This window comes from Chaetodon auriga, chromosome 1, assembly GCF_051107435.1.
Source record: "Chaetodon auriga isolate fChaAug3 chromosome 1, fChaAug3.hap1, whole genome shotgun sequence".
NCBI lineage: Eukaryota > Metazoa > Chordata > Actinopteri > Chaetodontiformes > Chaetodontidae > Chaetodon > Chaetodon auriga.
Window position 1 is genome coordinate 16,945,090 of NC_135074.1, and position 16,383 is coordinate 16,961,472.

The 16,383-nt window shown below is 44.3% G+C and overlaps 1 protein-coding gene across 3 annotated transcripts in view; it reads left to right on the plus strand.

The window, feature by feature from the left end:
• Positions 1 to 3,159: 3,159 nt before the first annotated feature.
• Positions 3,160 to 16,383, plus strand: part of gse1b (Gse1 coiled-coil protein b) — a 172,135-nt gene continuing 158,911 nt past the window's right edge. For 2 of the 3 annotated variants that reach the window (XM_076727050.1, XM_076727058.1), the window contains exon 1: positions 7,237 to 7,362. In XM_076727050.1, the coding sequence (XP_076583165.1) occupies positions 7,252 to 7,362 (111 nt within the window). In that variant the 5' untranslated portion in view covers positions 7,237 to 7,251. Of the gene's footprint in view, positions 3,249 to 7,236; positions 7,363 to 16,383 lie in introns of those variants that run through there. The other variant, XM_076727067.1, reaches the window with a different exon arrangement.

Here is a 16,383-nt window from a genome sequence, read left to right on the forward strand (position 1 = left end):
AGCTGTCAATCAAGCCTGGTTTATACAAGTTTACTCAGTCCTGGGGCAGAGGTCTAATCAGGCCAAATCGGAGAAAACATGTATGTTAGGTGCTCTTGAACTTTTAAGCTGTGACAGAGACAGCGGGTCAAGCAGTATTAGCTGAGTGAAGAGGGGAAGGACTGTTGAGAGTAGTCAGGGGAGCTGCTTTGTTGAACAGATAGGCCAGAAAAGCTCTTAATGAAGCAGCGGTGAGAGGGCAACTGGAAAGACACAGCCTTGTGTGGCACTGCTGTACCAGTCTCTGTAAAGAAAAAACAAAACCGAGCTATAAGAGCATCTGGATCTGAGGGGCAAAACAGGAGTTTTAGCCCTCAAACACGAGAACTTATCAAACACGCTGTGTAGACTGTCTTCAGCTACAAGTTCTGTGAATACTGACCTTGGTAAGACTCTGGGATATGCTGGATCCCCTGAGTAGTAGTTTCAGAGAACTCATTAAAAGCGTGATTAGTCTTAGCTGTGACAGTTTTAGCATTGATACTCCCGATTAACACACTTAAAACATGTCAAAATGTCCACTGTGAAAATGGCTGACAGGCAGCTCATTATCTGAGCTTTATCGACGTGATTTTCATCTTTTGTGAATTATTTTCCACTCTGAGCATGTAGATTTTGGATCACGCTGTCTGTTCTCTGTGTTTGAAGATGACAGTATTTGCATTTTAGTTTCTGATTTGAGCTGTAAGCTTCCATGCTTTGCATCAAACACTGTTTTATTTGGAATGCTGTCACTCTACTTGAAAAAAGGAGTTCTTCATCTAAGCATATCTATATTCTCTCTCACTCTGGCTGACATGCCCAGTTCACAGGAGGTCTCTCTGGTGAAGTATGGAGTCCTGTGCTGTAACTGTAAAATAATGCCTCCCAGATGTTTCCCTGAAAGCTCAGACACATGCAGGATGCCATAAGTAATGCATACAAATGCACTGCACATGCACATTGAGTGGTTTTTGACTATAGGAGTCTGGTGTTACTGCTGCATCTGTCACAAACCCGGAATATCAAGTGCAAACACAACTTATGCGCACATTAATACACACATACATGGGTGCATTGTGTGTGTGCTCAAGCACGCAGGTTTTGTGTGTTTGAAAGTTTTAAATGTGTCTTGCATATTGCGCAAACGTCAAAAATCACAAGGCCCCATGATGATTGTCATATGACCCGTACTACCAGGTGCTATTATACCCCCACTCCTCAGACACACATGCACACAAACACACACAAGCGCAGTGTAGCGTCTATGCCCTTCTCGTGCCCCTGTCATCACCTCTTCTAACGAAACTCTTGGAGGCCCTGCACTACTCAACAAGGGGATTTTATTTAAATCTCTCCCGCTGCATTCCCTCGCTACCCTCACCTCAACACACACACACACACACACACACACACACACACACACACACACACACACACACACACACACACACACACATCCCTCCTTGTACCCCATCATCCCATCTCCCTTTCCACTCTCTGCAGCCTGGACGGATCGACATGCTGCACCCTGTCAGTCCCTCAGAATGTGCGCACACCGATCATCACACACACTGACCGTCAGAGCAATCTGTCTGAACACAGTTACAGAGATGACATCGAATGGGATATTAAGATTGTGGCTATTTAGAGCACAAGTGTGTGTGCAGTGAATAAGTGTCTTGACTTGTGACTCTTCATCTTAGCTCACGGACATAAGTTGTGACCAGCTACACCAAAGAGTTTTTGTTTTCCCAGGACTGTTTCTTCTGAAGGCTGAAAGAGGTTACAGAAGCCAGTATGTCACAAAAGCTTGAGAAAAGACAGAAAAAATGAACTTTTGAATGAACATTTTGTCTAACAGAAATGTATATATATATATATGTGTGTGTGTGTGTGTGTGTGTGTGTGTGTGTGTGTGTGTGTATAATTTCTTTCTTTTTTCATTTGTATGAACCTAATAATCTTGTGAACCCTCGGATTTGTACCGACCCAGAGATTGGAAGCCAGTATACCAATAAAGCAAGACAAAAGAAGGAAAGAAAGAAAGAAGGAAAGAAAGAAAGAAAGAAAGAAAGAAAACAAAGATGATGGGATACCTTTTTACAAGCTCTTCTGCTCAACTGTGATTTGCCTGCATGATCCTCAGACTGACTGGCTGCACAGGGGGATTTCCCAGACGATGCAGTACCAACATTTGACAGTACAGGGCAGTGTTGTAAATCCATGCTGAAAAAGTATCACGCCTGCCTCACTGTGTGTTAGATGTAACTATAAGTGAGGACAGAGTAATGGTGTGTGCATTGAAAACACATCAGTTTGTGAATCACTTGAGAGAATAGCACCTCCTCTGATGTTGCCATGCTGTGCCTCGACTCTCTGCGCTTGTGTTCCCTCTCACTCCCTCTGACTTTCTCCTTCTCTCTGTGGGAATTGTCAGTAGAAACAGGTCAGCATCACTCAGGAATGCCCCTTTTTTTCTGTAATTTGTCTTGGTTGCCATGTTGAAGAAAAAAAAAACAGATCTTGGGTGGGCAAGGAGTTATAGAGGGGCTCAGCACTATCATTGAATCCCCTCCAGGCTGGATGGTTGAGGAGTAAGCTTAATTTTTCTTAAGGGGACACAGTGATAAAAAAAAAAAAAAAGAGGATAATGGATGAGGGGGAGGGTAAAATGGGGAAGTGCAAAGGTAGAAAGATAGAAGGTAGAGGGGAGTCCGTGACACATAACAGTAGACGAGGCCAGAGGCAGCAGTGGGACAGAGGAATGAACAGACATAACTGTTTATGTGTGTTATTGTTAGATGACGTGAGTGTTTGAGGTTTGATTGCTTGACTTTCTGAGTTGTCAGGTCACGAATAGATAGATAGATAGATAGATATATAGATAGATAGATAGATAGCTCAGGAGCAATTTTTAAGCCTTGCCACAGATTCTCAGTTGGATTAGACTTGACATCGCTGTGTTAAGGTCTTTCCTGTGTAGTTATGGCTTTATGTTTGGGATCATTGTCTCACTGGAAAATACATTTCCCAAATCACAGTTGTAAGGCAAACTGCAGAAGGATTTTTGCCAAAATTTCTCTGAATTTGCTGCATTCATTGTGGTTCTTGTCCTTGTTTTTCCAGGGAATGCTACAGGGAAACATCCTCACAGCATGTCCCTGCCACCACCATGCCTAATTGTGGGAAACACTTGTTTCTGCAGACCTCCAGCGTTTGACAAAAAGGTTAGTTTGGGTGTTATTTGACTAGAGAACCTTGTGATTGGGGTTTTTCAGAGTCTCCCATAGCCTAGCTGTCGTGTAATTCTTCTTCAAACGTGCCTTTCTCTTTTGTACTGTGTTGTAAGGCTGCAACTTGTGAAGCACCTGTTGTGAGGCAAATGCTGTCACACTGCAGTCTCTCTCATCTCAGCCATGGAATAGATAGCTCCTTCAGAGTTGTCAGCATCTTGGTGGCCTCCTTCGTTTGTGCCCTGTTCGCACAGACACTCAGTTCAGGACAGCCTACTCAGATGCACGGCTGTGCTCTATTCTTAGCCCTTTTGTTGACTGACCTTACAGCATTTTGATGGATACTTGGTTCCTTGTAAATGATCCTGTACCCTTTCTCTTGTTGGTGCTTTTCATCAAAACTCTCACAGACTTGTTGGAATGACACCATTTTTCCAGGACACTTACAAACCAGAGGATGGACCTTTCGCGTACATTTGTATTTAGACTAAAATCACCTGTCACAAGTTACACATGTCAAAATCAGTTGGCTGTGCGAGTGATTATTTAGGTTTTCAGTGGGGATGCATATTTGTGTAATGGATTGTTTTGTGTCTTGCATTTGTACTTTATTTACATATATTTGTCCAAATTAATTACCTGTAAATATAAAATCCTTGGAAATTGCATGAATATGATGACATATAATCAGTATCATCTCACGTTGCTTAGACATCTTACCCAGTGTTGCACATATTGTTTTATATGTCCAAACAAACACTCAAACACCATAATCACCTCAACATATTATTACATACAAAACCGTAACTCTTCAAGCTCTCAGTGCAAGTTTTGATCCTGCATAAAAAAACGCCAAAATCAGCTGGAAGCGCCCCCGCCTACCCGAGTCTGCGAGAGAACATTTGTAGCCTATCGCCTTTTTTTCACAGTCACAGGCAATCGCACAAACTGGGTCTATTATTGATTGATTTGAACGAGTTTTCGACGTTCTGCTTGCAGATGCCGGGAGTCCGTTTATTAAACCCACGCCCCCGTGCATGTTAAACTGTGGATATCCTGTGCATGGTTAGTACTGTGACGCATGGGCAGCTACTGCAGGAGTGTGTGCATAATCTCTGCAAAATTATTACTGGGGGCTGGCAGGGGGTGGAGGTTGCCTTTGGGTTGTCGAAGCGGGTCCCATGAATTGGGGATGGCGCTGTGTACAGTGTGAGCGAGTTAGCAGCCAAAGTTTGCAGAGCGCAGGCAGGAAAGTTCGCTGGAGAGGCGACCCGTGATCCAAAGTTCCTCTGTCATATTACCTACGGATTTCAGCTGCAAACACGCGGACTACAGGCTTCTCTGCTGTTTCGTGGGTGTTTTGAGTGAACTGCTGTCTGTCCTTGACAGATAACACTTAACGGTTTGCTGCCTTCGCTGCACGCTGTCGTTTCAATGGACTGTCGTCTATCTTATCATTCAGTGAGTAACTTTGACTAAAATTGATTGTATGATTTCCTGACCTGCAGATAAGTGCGGAGCATGACTTAACTGTTGACACTGTGCCATGTAGCCTAGTCTAGGGTGTTTAAAAACAATGAACACCCCCCGTGACAAGGAACTGGCACCCTTATCTCGGAAACACCGACTTATGGCTGCAGCTATGCCCGGTGAGGACAGCCCATTACCCGGTAACACTTCCAGGAATGATCGGAATGGGTTAGGGGGACTGGTTCACTGTTTCATATGTGGAAGTGGGGTTACCCCAGGGAAGGAAATAAGGTTGCAAGTGACATACCAAAAGGAGAGAGTGCCATTTTTCCCGTTTCTACAAAATCAGGAGCCAGCACCGGGTGCGTGTGAAGTGAGCCCGGATGGACATACGCTGGTGTGCGCGGTGTGCCACTGCTTTTTGACGGAGCAGTGGAACTCCTTCGAGCGGAGCAGGACGCCCATTGAGAAGCGCATGTACTGGCTGAAACGGCCGTACCAGTGCGACTCTCGGCGGGTTCCACAGGAGTGGAACATCTCCTACGATCTGGAGAGGAGGATCAGTGTCAGCAGCCAGAACTACGACGGGGGCGCAGAGTCCGATTTCTCGTCTTTTTCTGAAAACGAGAACATATCAGACCAGGAGATGGATTTAGTCGACAGAGCCTGTGTGGGTAAAGACAAGTGCCTGAGATCATCTGGCAAGTCGCCAAGACACAGTAGCAGGAAAAACAATGTCATCAGTGTTAAAAACAGCCCCGATTCACAGCGGGCAATCCGTTACCCGGTGGGTGTTTATGGGGCGCACGGATCGCCTAAAGCGGAGAGCGTGCCGGCGAGGCGCGTTGCTAAAATTATGAATAATGTCTGTCAATCATCAGAATCTCTGGCAAAGCCCCAGGAGAGATTCCCCCAGCGCTGCTACGACAGTACTCTTTCTGACACACCTGTGCAAGACAACGGGGTCATTATACGCAACAGGCGATGGCTGGAGGAGGGGAATGTCAGACATGCGGAGCCGCGTCAGATTCAGCGTGTTACCGACAGCAGCTGTGCTTCGTCCAGACATCCACCGCTTCTGCACCGTGGAAGAGGCGAAGGTCACCCCAACACTGCACTGTCATCTGTTGGCACCACTGCTGTCAACACTAAATGCAACGTAGCTGTTCCCAGGGAGAATAACACTGACAACTCTGATGAAGATGAGATTAATATTACAAGTGATGATAACATAGACATGTGTGATAGCAAAACAGGCCCAAGAACCCTGTTTAGACCTGCCAGAGACCTTTCAGCAAGAAAGAGTGCCCAGTCTCACCATAATGTGGATGTATGTCCCGAGGAGGGTGTTTGCTACATATGTGGCACTGTGCTTACACGTAATGGCCGTTTTAAAGTAAGTGTTCAGAAACAGGAGAGGGCACAGGGTGAGCCTTTCTTTCCCTTCCTGTGGCTTCACTCTCCTCCCCGGGGTGCAGTGCCTATCAGTCCAGCAGGTACAACCCTGGTGTGTGGCAACTGCCACACCTCCCTCATGCAACAGTGGCAGAGCTTCCAGCTGGCAGATGTGCCTGTCCTCCAGCGCCTGTATGTAGTCCCCCTCAACCAGGGCACCAGTTCTCTCCACCCTTCCCAGATAACTCCCCAGGAGGGGAAACCCCCAGAGTCCATAGAGTGCATAACTGAACCCAGGGCTTCCCATGAGGCCTGTTTTCTCTGTGGTCAGGAGTGTGGAGGAGATATGAGAGTGGCATATGCACAGGCTGGTGTTGGCAAGTCCCGTGGTGCAATGTATTTTCCCTTCATTAACATGTTGCCTTGCCCACCTAACTCCCACGGGGTGAGGAATGGCCGTGTACACTGCTGCCCACAGTGCCATTTTATCCTGGAGGAAATCTGGGGTGCATATCGACTCAGCCTCAGTGAGGACCTCATCACCTCTGTCAGCTCCTTCCTTGTCAGGTATCACACTGCCATGGCCATTGAGGGATCTGGACCTGCCCATTCCCAGACAGGTGTGGCCTCTCGTCCTGGCAGCTCCATGTCGGTGTGTTACCTGTGTGGAGCTGAGCTGTGTGCAGGTGGGGAGTACCAGCTGCATGTCAACCCGCCTGGGCGCTGTGGGGAGAGGGAGCCTTTCTTCCCCTTCCTCACCGTCCACCCTCCTGCTCCCTGTGCTAAGCCAGTCGACGCCACAGGCCTGGTGTCAGCTTGTAACCTCTGCTACCATGACCTACAGACACAGTGGGCACAACATGAGAGCAAGAGCCTGGGTCCCTCCATCCCTTCTACCTCTAGTTTACCCAGTACCAACCCCCAGCCACCCAGCTCCCCTTGGGCCCGCCAGTACAGCTGTGAGGCTTTTGTGTGTTTCTTCTGCAGGCAGGAGCAGCGCAGGCTGGGTAGGCTGTGTGCTGTTACTGTGGCCAGGCTACCTGTGTTCCTGTATGCACCTCGCAGCACACGCACACTCCTGGTGGATGATGGGAAGAAGTTGGTCATTGGCTCATGTGTGGAATGTAAAGCCATGGTACAGGTGGGACAGAGCATGCAGCAGGACAGGGACAGGCTGGGACGTGGAGCCTCAGATGGGGAGAGGAAAGAACCAGAATCAGCCTCAGCACAGTCTAGACATAAGGTAAGACCAAAACAAACTGCCTGATACGGCACACAGCCAAAGATGCTCCTCTGTTTTCATGAGCTTGTTTAAAATGACCTGTCATCTTCTGTCAGCTTGTAATCCCCCTACATTCCCACAGTGCAGTGCAGATTGTGTTTGCCCTCATATGACCCCTGAGTCACATAGCAAAGTGTGATTTTAACATTTTGCATGGTAGAATTGCGGTGATAAAGAAATGGCAGCAGGGTAATAATCATGATGCACATGGTACTTCTTGTTCTTTTCAGTCAATTTTACTGTGCTTATGTTAAATGCATTAAATATCCTTGAAACTGCTTATCATGCAGTGGAGTACTGGATTCTACTTTTGCAGAAGAATAGATTGCAAATGGTAGTGAGTGAGTGTGTGTGTGTGTGTGTGTGTGATTGTTTGTGGCTGGAGACTGAAAAGCTTGGTTAGGGGGGCTTACACAGCTGGGATGAACAATGATGAGACAAACAGTTTCATCAAAACTTACTTCTATAAACACCAGAGGAAAACTATGGGGATCTGAAGGCCAAGACCAGCCTTGTGTTTGCTGTGTGCATGTGTGCGAGAGTGTGTTTATTTGAGCAAGCATGACTGAGTATGTCTCACCCGGTGCTGAAGAGTTTGTTTTGGTTTGAACGTGCTGACGATCTTAAATAGTATTTTCAAGGAAGTTAGCAGAAAGTCTTTACCATGTTTCTTTTTTGTAATGACAGTAATCATAACACAAATGCAAAAAGAACTGCCTACCCTGCTAATTAGAGCAGTTTCACTTACTTAATAGAGCGTATTTCCTCCAAGAAACATCAACTATATTGTTATATTACCAGTCCATCTTGAAGTGTTGAGTTTAAGTCTCGATATGTAGAATGAATGAAATCTTACAGTGTTGTATAATGGAAATAGAAAAATCAGACTAACAGAAAGTGAACTGATCCTGTCTGTCTGTTACTTTCCATGAATTCCATTTGTTCTCTGTTAAGATTTGGGGTGAAGTACACATGATGACGCAGTTCACAAAGCCAAAGTCTCGACCAAAATAAGAAACATGACTGAATATATACTCAGACAGTCCTGACGCTGCATTCCCATGATGTGTAGAAGGCAATTAATTAAGTACATGACTGCAATAACATAAATAGTTAATGAGTTAATGATAGTTGATCCCTGCTGATGCCACAGATCTCTCCTAAAGTGAAAAGCAGGGGCACAGTGTGACTCCCCCCGTGCCCACACTCAGTCACACAAAGTCAGTCTGGCTCCAAATCTGCCAATATTTAGCTTATCTGGCAGGGATACATGTTTAAAGACTTTGCACAATTCAGCATATGTGTGGTGTGTTTTATCGTTAATTTTAATGGTCTCTCTTCATATTCACGACAAAGTTCTGCATGTTAATGTTGTAATAAGTGATTCTGACAAGTGAAGATGCTTGCATAGGTGGTCCAGATGGGCTGGCTCAGGGAACAGTTCCTCTGACCACCGATCGTTGTCAGCTTTCGCTTTGTTGCCTTTTTTTCTTGCCTTTTCTGTCTCTGAAGACTGGTTTCTTTTTGTTCTTCTCTCAATAACACACATAAGATCCCTTTCCTACTGTTAAAAAGCTGATAGCAGAACTCAGCTTTTCCAAATGATTAATAGCATAGGTTGAAGTCAGAGGCTGTGGGGCTGCATGGGTGACCAGTGCAGGGCAAATGAAGATGGTGATGTGTTGATGAAGAGCTGAGGACGATTTAGACAGCCAGTTGGCTCTGTGAACAGCTCTCTCAGGCAACCAGACACAGACTGACCGCCCATTCACGACACGTGAAGAACATCTGCGGATGCCATTCACACTCAGCAACCTCAGTATGTTGCACACTCACACCAGCTGCCTGGAGTTGTCCACCTAATTTTCTCTGTCTCTTACAGAAGTGTTTGGAGTAACACTGTCATGGCTACTCTTAAGATGTCCAAACTTAAGTCTTTATTATTTGTCTGAGCACTTGCATGGAGCCAGTCTTGGATGAGCTCATAGTAATCAGATGTGAGGGGATGCTCCTGATATAGAGTGTAATTATGGGACCAACCTTTCTGCCTGCCGAGGTTGGGTCATCATGGGGTGGAATGAGAGGGGTGTCGGGGCAGGCAGGGTTTCGGGTGATCATTTTGGGCAGGGAGGACTGCAGGTGGTACAGTCAGTTTTGGCCTGAGTGAGCCAATGACCTCATGGCTGAGAGAGTGCCAGTGTGTGTTTCTGTGGGGAAGGGGAGGTGCGAAAGAGCTCCGGGGGAACAGGTGCTTTGTCCTCTAGTGTCATGCTATATGCTTGAGAGGGTCTGTCATCGCTGGGGTTTGGGCTGTCAGGAGGGAGTGCCCATCTGGTTCCCCTTAGCACTGTGTGTGCCTGCCGGAGGGGGCTGTACAAAGATAAACACAGGCTCACGTACAGTATTCTATTCTATTCTAGTTTTTCTTGTTGCATAGCAGTTTACCTCAATGCCCCAAACACAAAGCTGCAGAGCAGTGACTGATTAATTCATGTTGAATATTCAGAATTCAGAGACATAACCAAGAACAGATCCGAGACAAATTGTATCTGTCATTAAAGTCAGAAAGTTTTTAGTCATGAAACTCACTTGCTATGGTGTGAACATTGTAGTGCATGGATGAATGCTTATCCTTAGAAGTGTGAAAGGGTGGATGATGCTGTGCTGTCTATTTTCCCAGCTTAGTAAGATATGAATTAGCTCATGAAATAAGATCTGCCATAGGACAGTCTTGTAGCACACACACACCCACACACATGCACACAAGCATAAGTGATGGATGGTTCTCATGTTCTCTGTTCTGCTGCTGTGTGTTTAATTAGTATGTGGGACCTGACCTTTGACAGGTGTGTAAGTATAGACCACCAGCCGGGTTCTGGGGGGGGGGTTGCTGGTCAGTAGACCTTTCACATGCTCTCTCGGCAAAACAGATGTCCACCAATTTATGTTTGATTCATTAAAACTGTTGCTTGCATGTAGTTGTGTTGTTTTAAAGGTTGTTTTAAGTCATATTTCTGCTTGATGAGGTGGCAGCAGGATGACATAGATGGGAGACTGCTCTTTGGAAGTGCCTCTGAGCAACACAGTGATGGAATATTTATTTACTAAGCCCTTTGTGCTTAATCTCTGACACATTCTGCACTTAAAGATGTGTGTCTGAACAATAAAGAGAAGGGATTTGCATGAAGGAGAGAGTTGAGTTGAAGTCTCTTAAGCACAAATTCTCTTTGTTTTACGATCCCCCTGCTGTAGCTTTGCAGTGAAACACTGTGTGGGAAGAAATGAGGGAATTTTGTAATAAAAGCATTTTGACTTTGAAAAGTACCTTCTTAAATTCAGGAACTCTGACTGCATATTATGGTGAGATGAACTTTGGAATGCCTTTTTGCACTAAACGAAGAGTGTGGATTTTATTCCCCATCCTCACACTGGAATCAGGAAGGGATCTCTTCATAGCTGGTATGGACAGGTGAAATGATTACAGCAACTAACTAGAGGAGTGCACTCAATAGAGTGCAGACCTCTGCCAGATATGTCTGTGCACATGTGTGTAAGCAGCCCCCAGGAGTTGGTCAAGAGGAGTGAGGAGTAAACAGTCAATGGTGGTCTAAAACAGAGCAGTCAATAAAATAGGTTTTACAAAAAATCACTCATAAACATACACAAAAAAAATGTTAGGCTGATTGCTGCAGTAGTCTGAGAGATTAGCTGCCGTATGTCTTGAGCACAAAAAATGTGAGTCTATCTTTGATAGCAAGACAGTGAAAATAATGAATGGCAATATTATAAGTATGATCATTTAGATTGTTATGGACTTATTATTGTTCACAAAATTTTGAAGGGCCAGATTACAGTCAGAATACTCCAAGTAAGGGATGGTTGTGTGGAGAAGGAAATTTTCAACCTGTATCCTCTGTGGTTCAGTACTGGAGTAAGAGCGAGAGAAGCAGCTTCTAGGAAAACAGTTGAAAGTTGAACTTTTTGCAGACCTCTCTTTCAATAAATATTAATATTAATAGTAAAAGATGTTCAATTTCGATGGCAGATTCAGTTTCTTTTTTATGCTTGCTGATGTTAAACAAAGTCCATCTCTAAGTTGTGCATTGGTAGCTCGGTTTCACTGACAAAATGCGCCAAGAAGGCATTCTGAGAAGCTGATTGTGTAATCATCTGCTACCTTTCTAAATCAGACACAAATTGCACAGGTTCAAAGAGCAAAATGTATAAAAGGCAGAGCACAAACTCATCCTTATGAGTACAAGGGGTGCATTCAAGTCTTTTAAGAGAAATTTGCTATGCATAATGGATACCTTTGTTTTTGTCACTTGAAAACCTGTAATGTAAAAAGTGACAAAATGTAGACACAGAAAAATAAGAAAAGCAAGGACAAAACATGGCGAAGTGATGATGGCATGCTGCAGAGCTTTGGCCTTAAGTACACACATAATATCACAGTTACATGATTCTTCAACTGATTAGATACCAGCGCTGCCTAACTTTGTTATTGCAAGGACTGGAATTGACTGCATTCCTTTGATATAGATATGTCAAACTGAACCTTATACTGTAGCTAAACCCACAGTCTCCCTATAGTCAACATTGTGTCTTCTGCTTGTGCAAAGACACAAGGGACTAAAACAGCAAATAAATGAATCCTTAGTCAAGTCTTGCAAAGGGAAATATTTCATAATTGTACATAGACACAGAATACACAAACATATTGAGCCTGATTACTCATACGCACTCATATGTATACATGTGTGTATACGACGTGTGTATCTGTATCCATGCATGGATGTTTATCTTTGTATGGTGGTCTGAGACTGTTTTGAATGGATGATTATTGTTGACCTACCTGCCTTTCTGTGCATGAGTTCCATCATTCAGTTGCTGTGTGTGTCTGTGTAAGGGAGGTGTGTGTGTGCGTGTGTGTGTGTTTGCTGAAAAAGGTTGACTGTGTTCTCGCTGCACGGCCCATATCCTGTAAAGGAGGTATTTGCTGTCACAGGAAAAACATGCCGGCATCTTGACAGTGTCGCCAAGGAAGATTTATAGCATAGTGAAAGAAGGAGTGAGGGCAAAATTACACATGAAATCTGGATGTGAAGTTGAAAAGGTAGAGAAAGATTATCCTGAGTGAATTGTTGGAATAAGAAGAAGAAGAGAAAAGAGGAATGGAAGGCTGAGAGAAGGTGAGGGGGTTAATGGGATTTAAATTGCAGCCAGAGGAAACCAGAAGAAAAAGCAGTCCCGTTTTCCTCAGTTCATCATAGACGGAAATATTACAGCATGCTGGCCACAGAGCCTGTTTTACCCAGAAAGGGGAATCTATTAAAATGGTGTTAATTTTAGCCATGTGAGCTGATTAACATATGGTGTGAGCTGTTCTTATGCGTGCCTGTGTGTATGAGTGTGTGTTTAGTCAAAACCATTCAGATTGCATGTATCCTGTAAAGTTCCTGCAGCTGTGCTTCTCTCCTCTCCCAGCAGTACAGTCTGACAGACAGCCTTGCGTTTCACAGGGAATCCTCTGGTATTTGAGGGGCTTAGTTTCAAAGCTGCTGGAGGTGGGTTTTGATTTAGAGCTCAAAGCTTTAATCACCTTCTTCCCGCTAGCATCTCTCAGTGCTGCATTCTTGCCCATGTCTGAATGGAGAGATCAAATCCTGGATGGAGCAGATGAATTGGAGGTGTTCCAGTGTTTCGTTCTTTGTCTCCCCTTCTGTGTCCCAACCCTGCAAAGACTTACCTGTATACAAGTCTCTCCCAGCACTTGTTTGAGGAACACCACAACACCCCAGACCTGTCTTAAAGCTCTCTGCTGTACCTGGCCTGCCGCGCGATGTATGTTCTGGCCAGTGTTTGACACGGCAGAATCCTTTGATGTAGCTACAGTTGCCAGCTTTCACAGCTGGCATGCAGTACATACAGTTCATGTACCCATACATCCCCACTATGCATAGCGTGATGGATGTACTAAGACAACTCGATATGTAGGACTCCTAGGTGGCATCCATTCATTCCAGTGAAAGCTGCTCATACAGTGCATATGCCAAAAAGATATCTCACCCTGCTTCTGAGCTGTGCTGCCTACTGCACATCAGTTTTCCTTAACCTGCAATGCTAAACATATCAAAACTTCATTTATACTTCATCAATAAATGGTCTTGTTTGCAGTTTTTAGTCTGTATAATAGTGGTCTGTGAGAGAAATCCTTTTTGGTGATTTTTGTTGCAGTACCATGTTTGGCCACTGGGACTGAGTGGCAGCACGGTTGATTTGCTGTGTCCAACTGCATTAATACAGCTATGATGTGGACATGGGTAAAGGTGTAATTAATGTGTTTGGTTGAAGTAATTTTCTATAAAAGCATTTCATGTTTCAAGCATGAAATCTGATAATCTCTGAATTTATCCAAAATATAAATTAATCAGCCCCCTGCCCTACCCCGTCCGTTCACTTGGTTTGGTCCATTTGTTCTAACTGTAGACTCTGGTTTGTTACTGTAACTAAAGACGCCACAACCAGCTGCAGAAAAAAAGATAAAAGACTGAAAGGTTGTGGAGATGGTGAGTAATCCAGCCTCACTACCAATTTATGTACTTTTTTGTCAGTGTTTTTTAAATCCAGTCCGCTGGCGTTGGTTGTGTACACCGGTAAATTTACTCAGCTAGTGTAACTGTTGGCTAGCTGAGGGTGGGTGTCTACTGGTAGCCTAATGTTACTGTACATTAGCAGAGACACATCTCATGTTTGTGGACATGTAGACTTATATTATTCACAGTTCGGGTCATTTCACACTTTAAATGCAAATTATTTCCTTCATGATGCTTATAACACAGTTAAACATTAAGCAGTAGTAGCTAAAGTTGTTAATGCAAGTTTTAATGCAACTGGGAAACTCCATCAGATGAACTTTAAAGATTTGTCATCCCTACAGACATTTGATTAAGTGCTAACCCAAAAGGCATATGCTTTCTCCTGTTGATTATGTTTGTAGGTTGTCGGTCCAAATGGATCATCGTAGGCCAAACAGGATCAAAACAGACACTTTCATGTTAAAATTTCCCTCATAGATGAGTGGAAGCAGTGGAGGACTAAAGGGGTATGGAGGGAGTGTTTGAATCAAGCAGCCTAGTTTCACACACACATCCTGTGTTAGTACAGAAAGGAATGCCATTGAGTGCAAAGAGTGAATGACGGTGTGGTTGCTCACTGCCTTCTAACTGTGAGAGAATGAAAGCGTGGCACTGCTGTTGAGAGACAGCGGGGTTGAGAAGGAAGTTGGGGTTTTGGGGCTCGCTTATGACCTCCAAGGTGGTTTGTAGCTGACAGATGACGGCATACTGACCTTTTAACCCTGTGGAGCCTAGCAGAGAGGGGATATCAGCATGGGCTTAGCACTCAGGCAGAGGGTCAGCAAAGGTCATATGTCATATAAGAGGGGCCTAGACTCTGACACACCTGTTTAGCTTTTAGACTTCAAAAATTGACTTCAGTATTTTGTGGGCATATGGTCTGGTGTTGTGATCAAAACAGCCTAAAAACGTTTTGAAGTGCCACTCTTATCCCTAGTGCCTGCATGTTTATGTATGCACTGGACATAGCAGTAACCATGCTCAACAAAAATACTTAAATCAGGCCTTAATTACAGATTTAATGTCATCATGCTCCTGAACTCTGAAGTACAAAGGAATTTGTGCTTTCAGGTATTTCACTGCCCACGCAGCACCTTGCCAGTTGACATTGAGTAACAGCAAAAAGTTGAGCCGGGTTAAACTGTCTTACCGGATCCCTGTGCACCGACACCCTCAGCTCTCATTCAAACAACTGAGGGGGGTACATTTCTTTCAAGCAGCGCTGCCTTGATTGCAGCGTGTCAGATTGATTCAAGTTTATGTCATTTTTGTACACACACTTGACCTCTCTCACTTTCTTGTTCTTGTTTGCATTGCTTGCCTCTCACAGTTTACCTTTGTGTCAGATCATAGTCCAACAATAACAGACTCCAGTGACACTCTTTTGGCACTGGAGGACAACTGGTTCTCAAACAGTCATATTGGACCCCAGAGGTTTAAACCCCTACACACCCATGGTCCTCTCACACAGGTGTTTTCACTTACTTTTCCTGAATAGACTTTGTCTCAAGACTGTGTATGCATGTGACAGTGCCTTATTGACATGTACCTGACTCTCCTCTCTTTGATATGAGAAGAGATCTAATCAGCCAAAAATAACAAGAAACACCTGTGAGGGTGTGTGGGGTCTTAGCTAAAGCAGCAGCTGGAGCCTTTACATCACTTCGTCTTGCTCACTGGGGTACTATTTGACTTTGGCATCATATTATAATATGTTATAATATCCATAATGTCAAACTATCCCACTGAGTCATTTGGCTGGAATTCTGCACTCAGGTTTGATATTGTAGACACAAAGTACATGCATGTCCATAGGCTTTCGGGAAAAAAGAGAGGAAGAAAACAATTGTTTGCCATCAGTTCATGCCAGTGGATGGCAGACATAAATAGAATAAAAAGTGTAGTAGTTGAATACAGTAATAGTTAGAGGTTCTCTGCCTTTAGCTGTGGATGATAAGGAGCAATTTACATTATTCATATGTGGAAATATGTTTGAAAATCAGAAAAATGTTTCTTTAATGTCAGTGAAACAAATATTACTGATTATGCAACATTAAATGTACCTGGCAATCTTGCCCCCATTAAAATAAATGTCCAAATCCACTTGAGTGGACAGGGTGAAGGAGAGGGCACAGAGAGGGCAGTGTCCCTCTAAACCCCTGAAACCATGAACCCTGCTGTGAACTGCTTTCAAATGTGTTTTCGTGGGTGCCCATTTGGCACCAAAAAGTGTGTATGCAAACGGCCAGGCTGGGGACACAGTCCAGTGAACTATGTGTGAACTAGTAAGCTGGGTTCCTGTGAGAACCAAGTAATGTGAGTAGGAGTACAGTGTTGTGTGAGT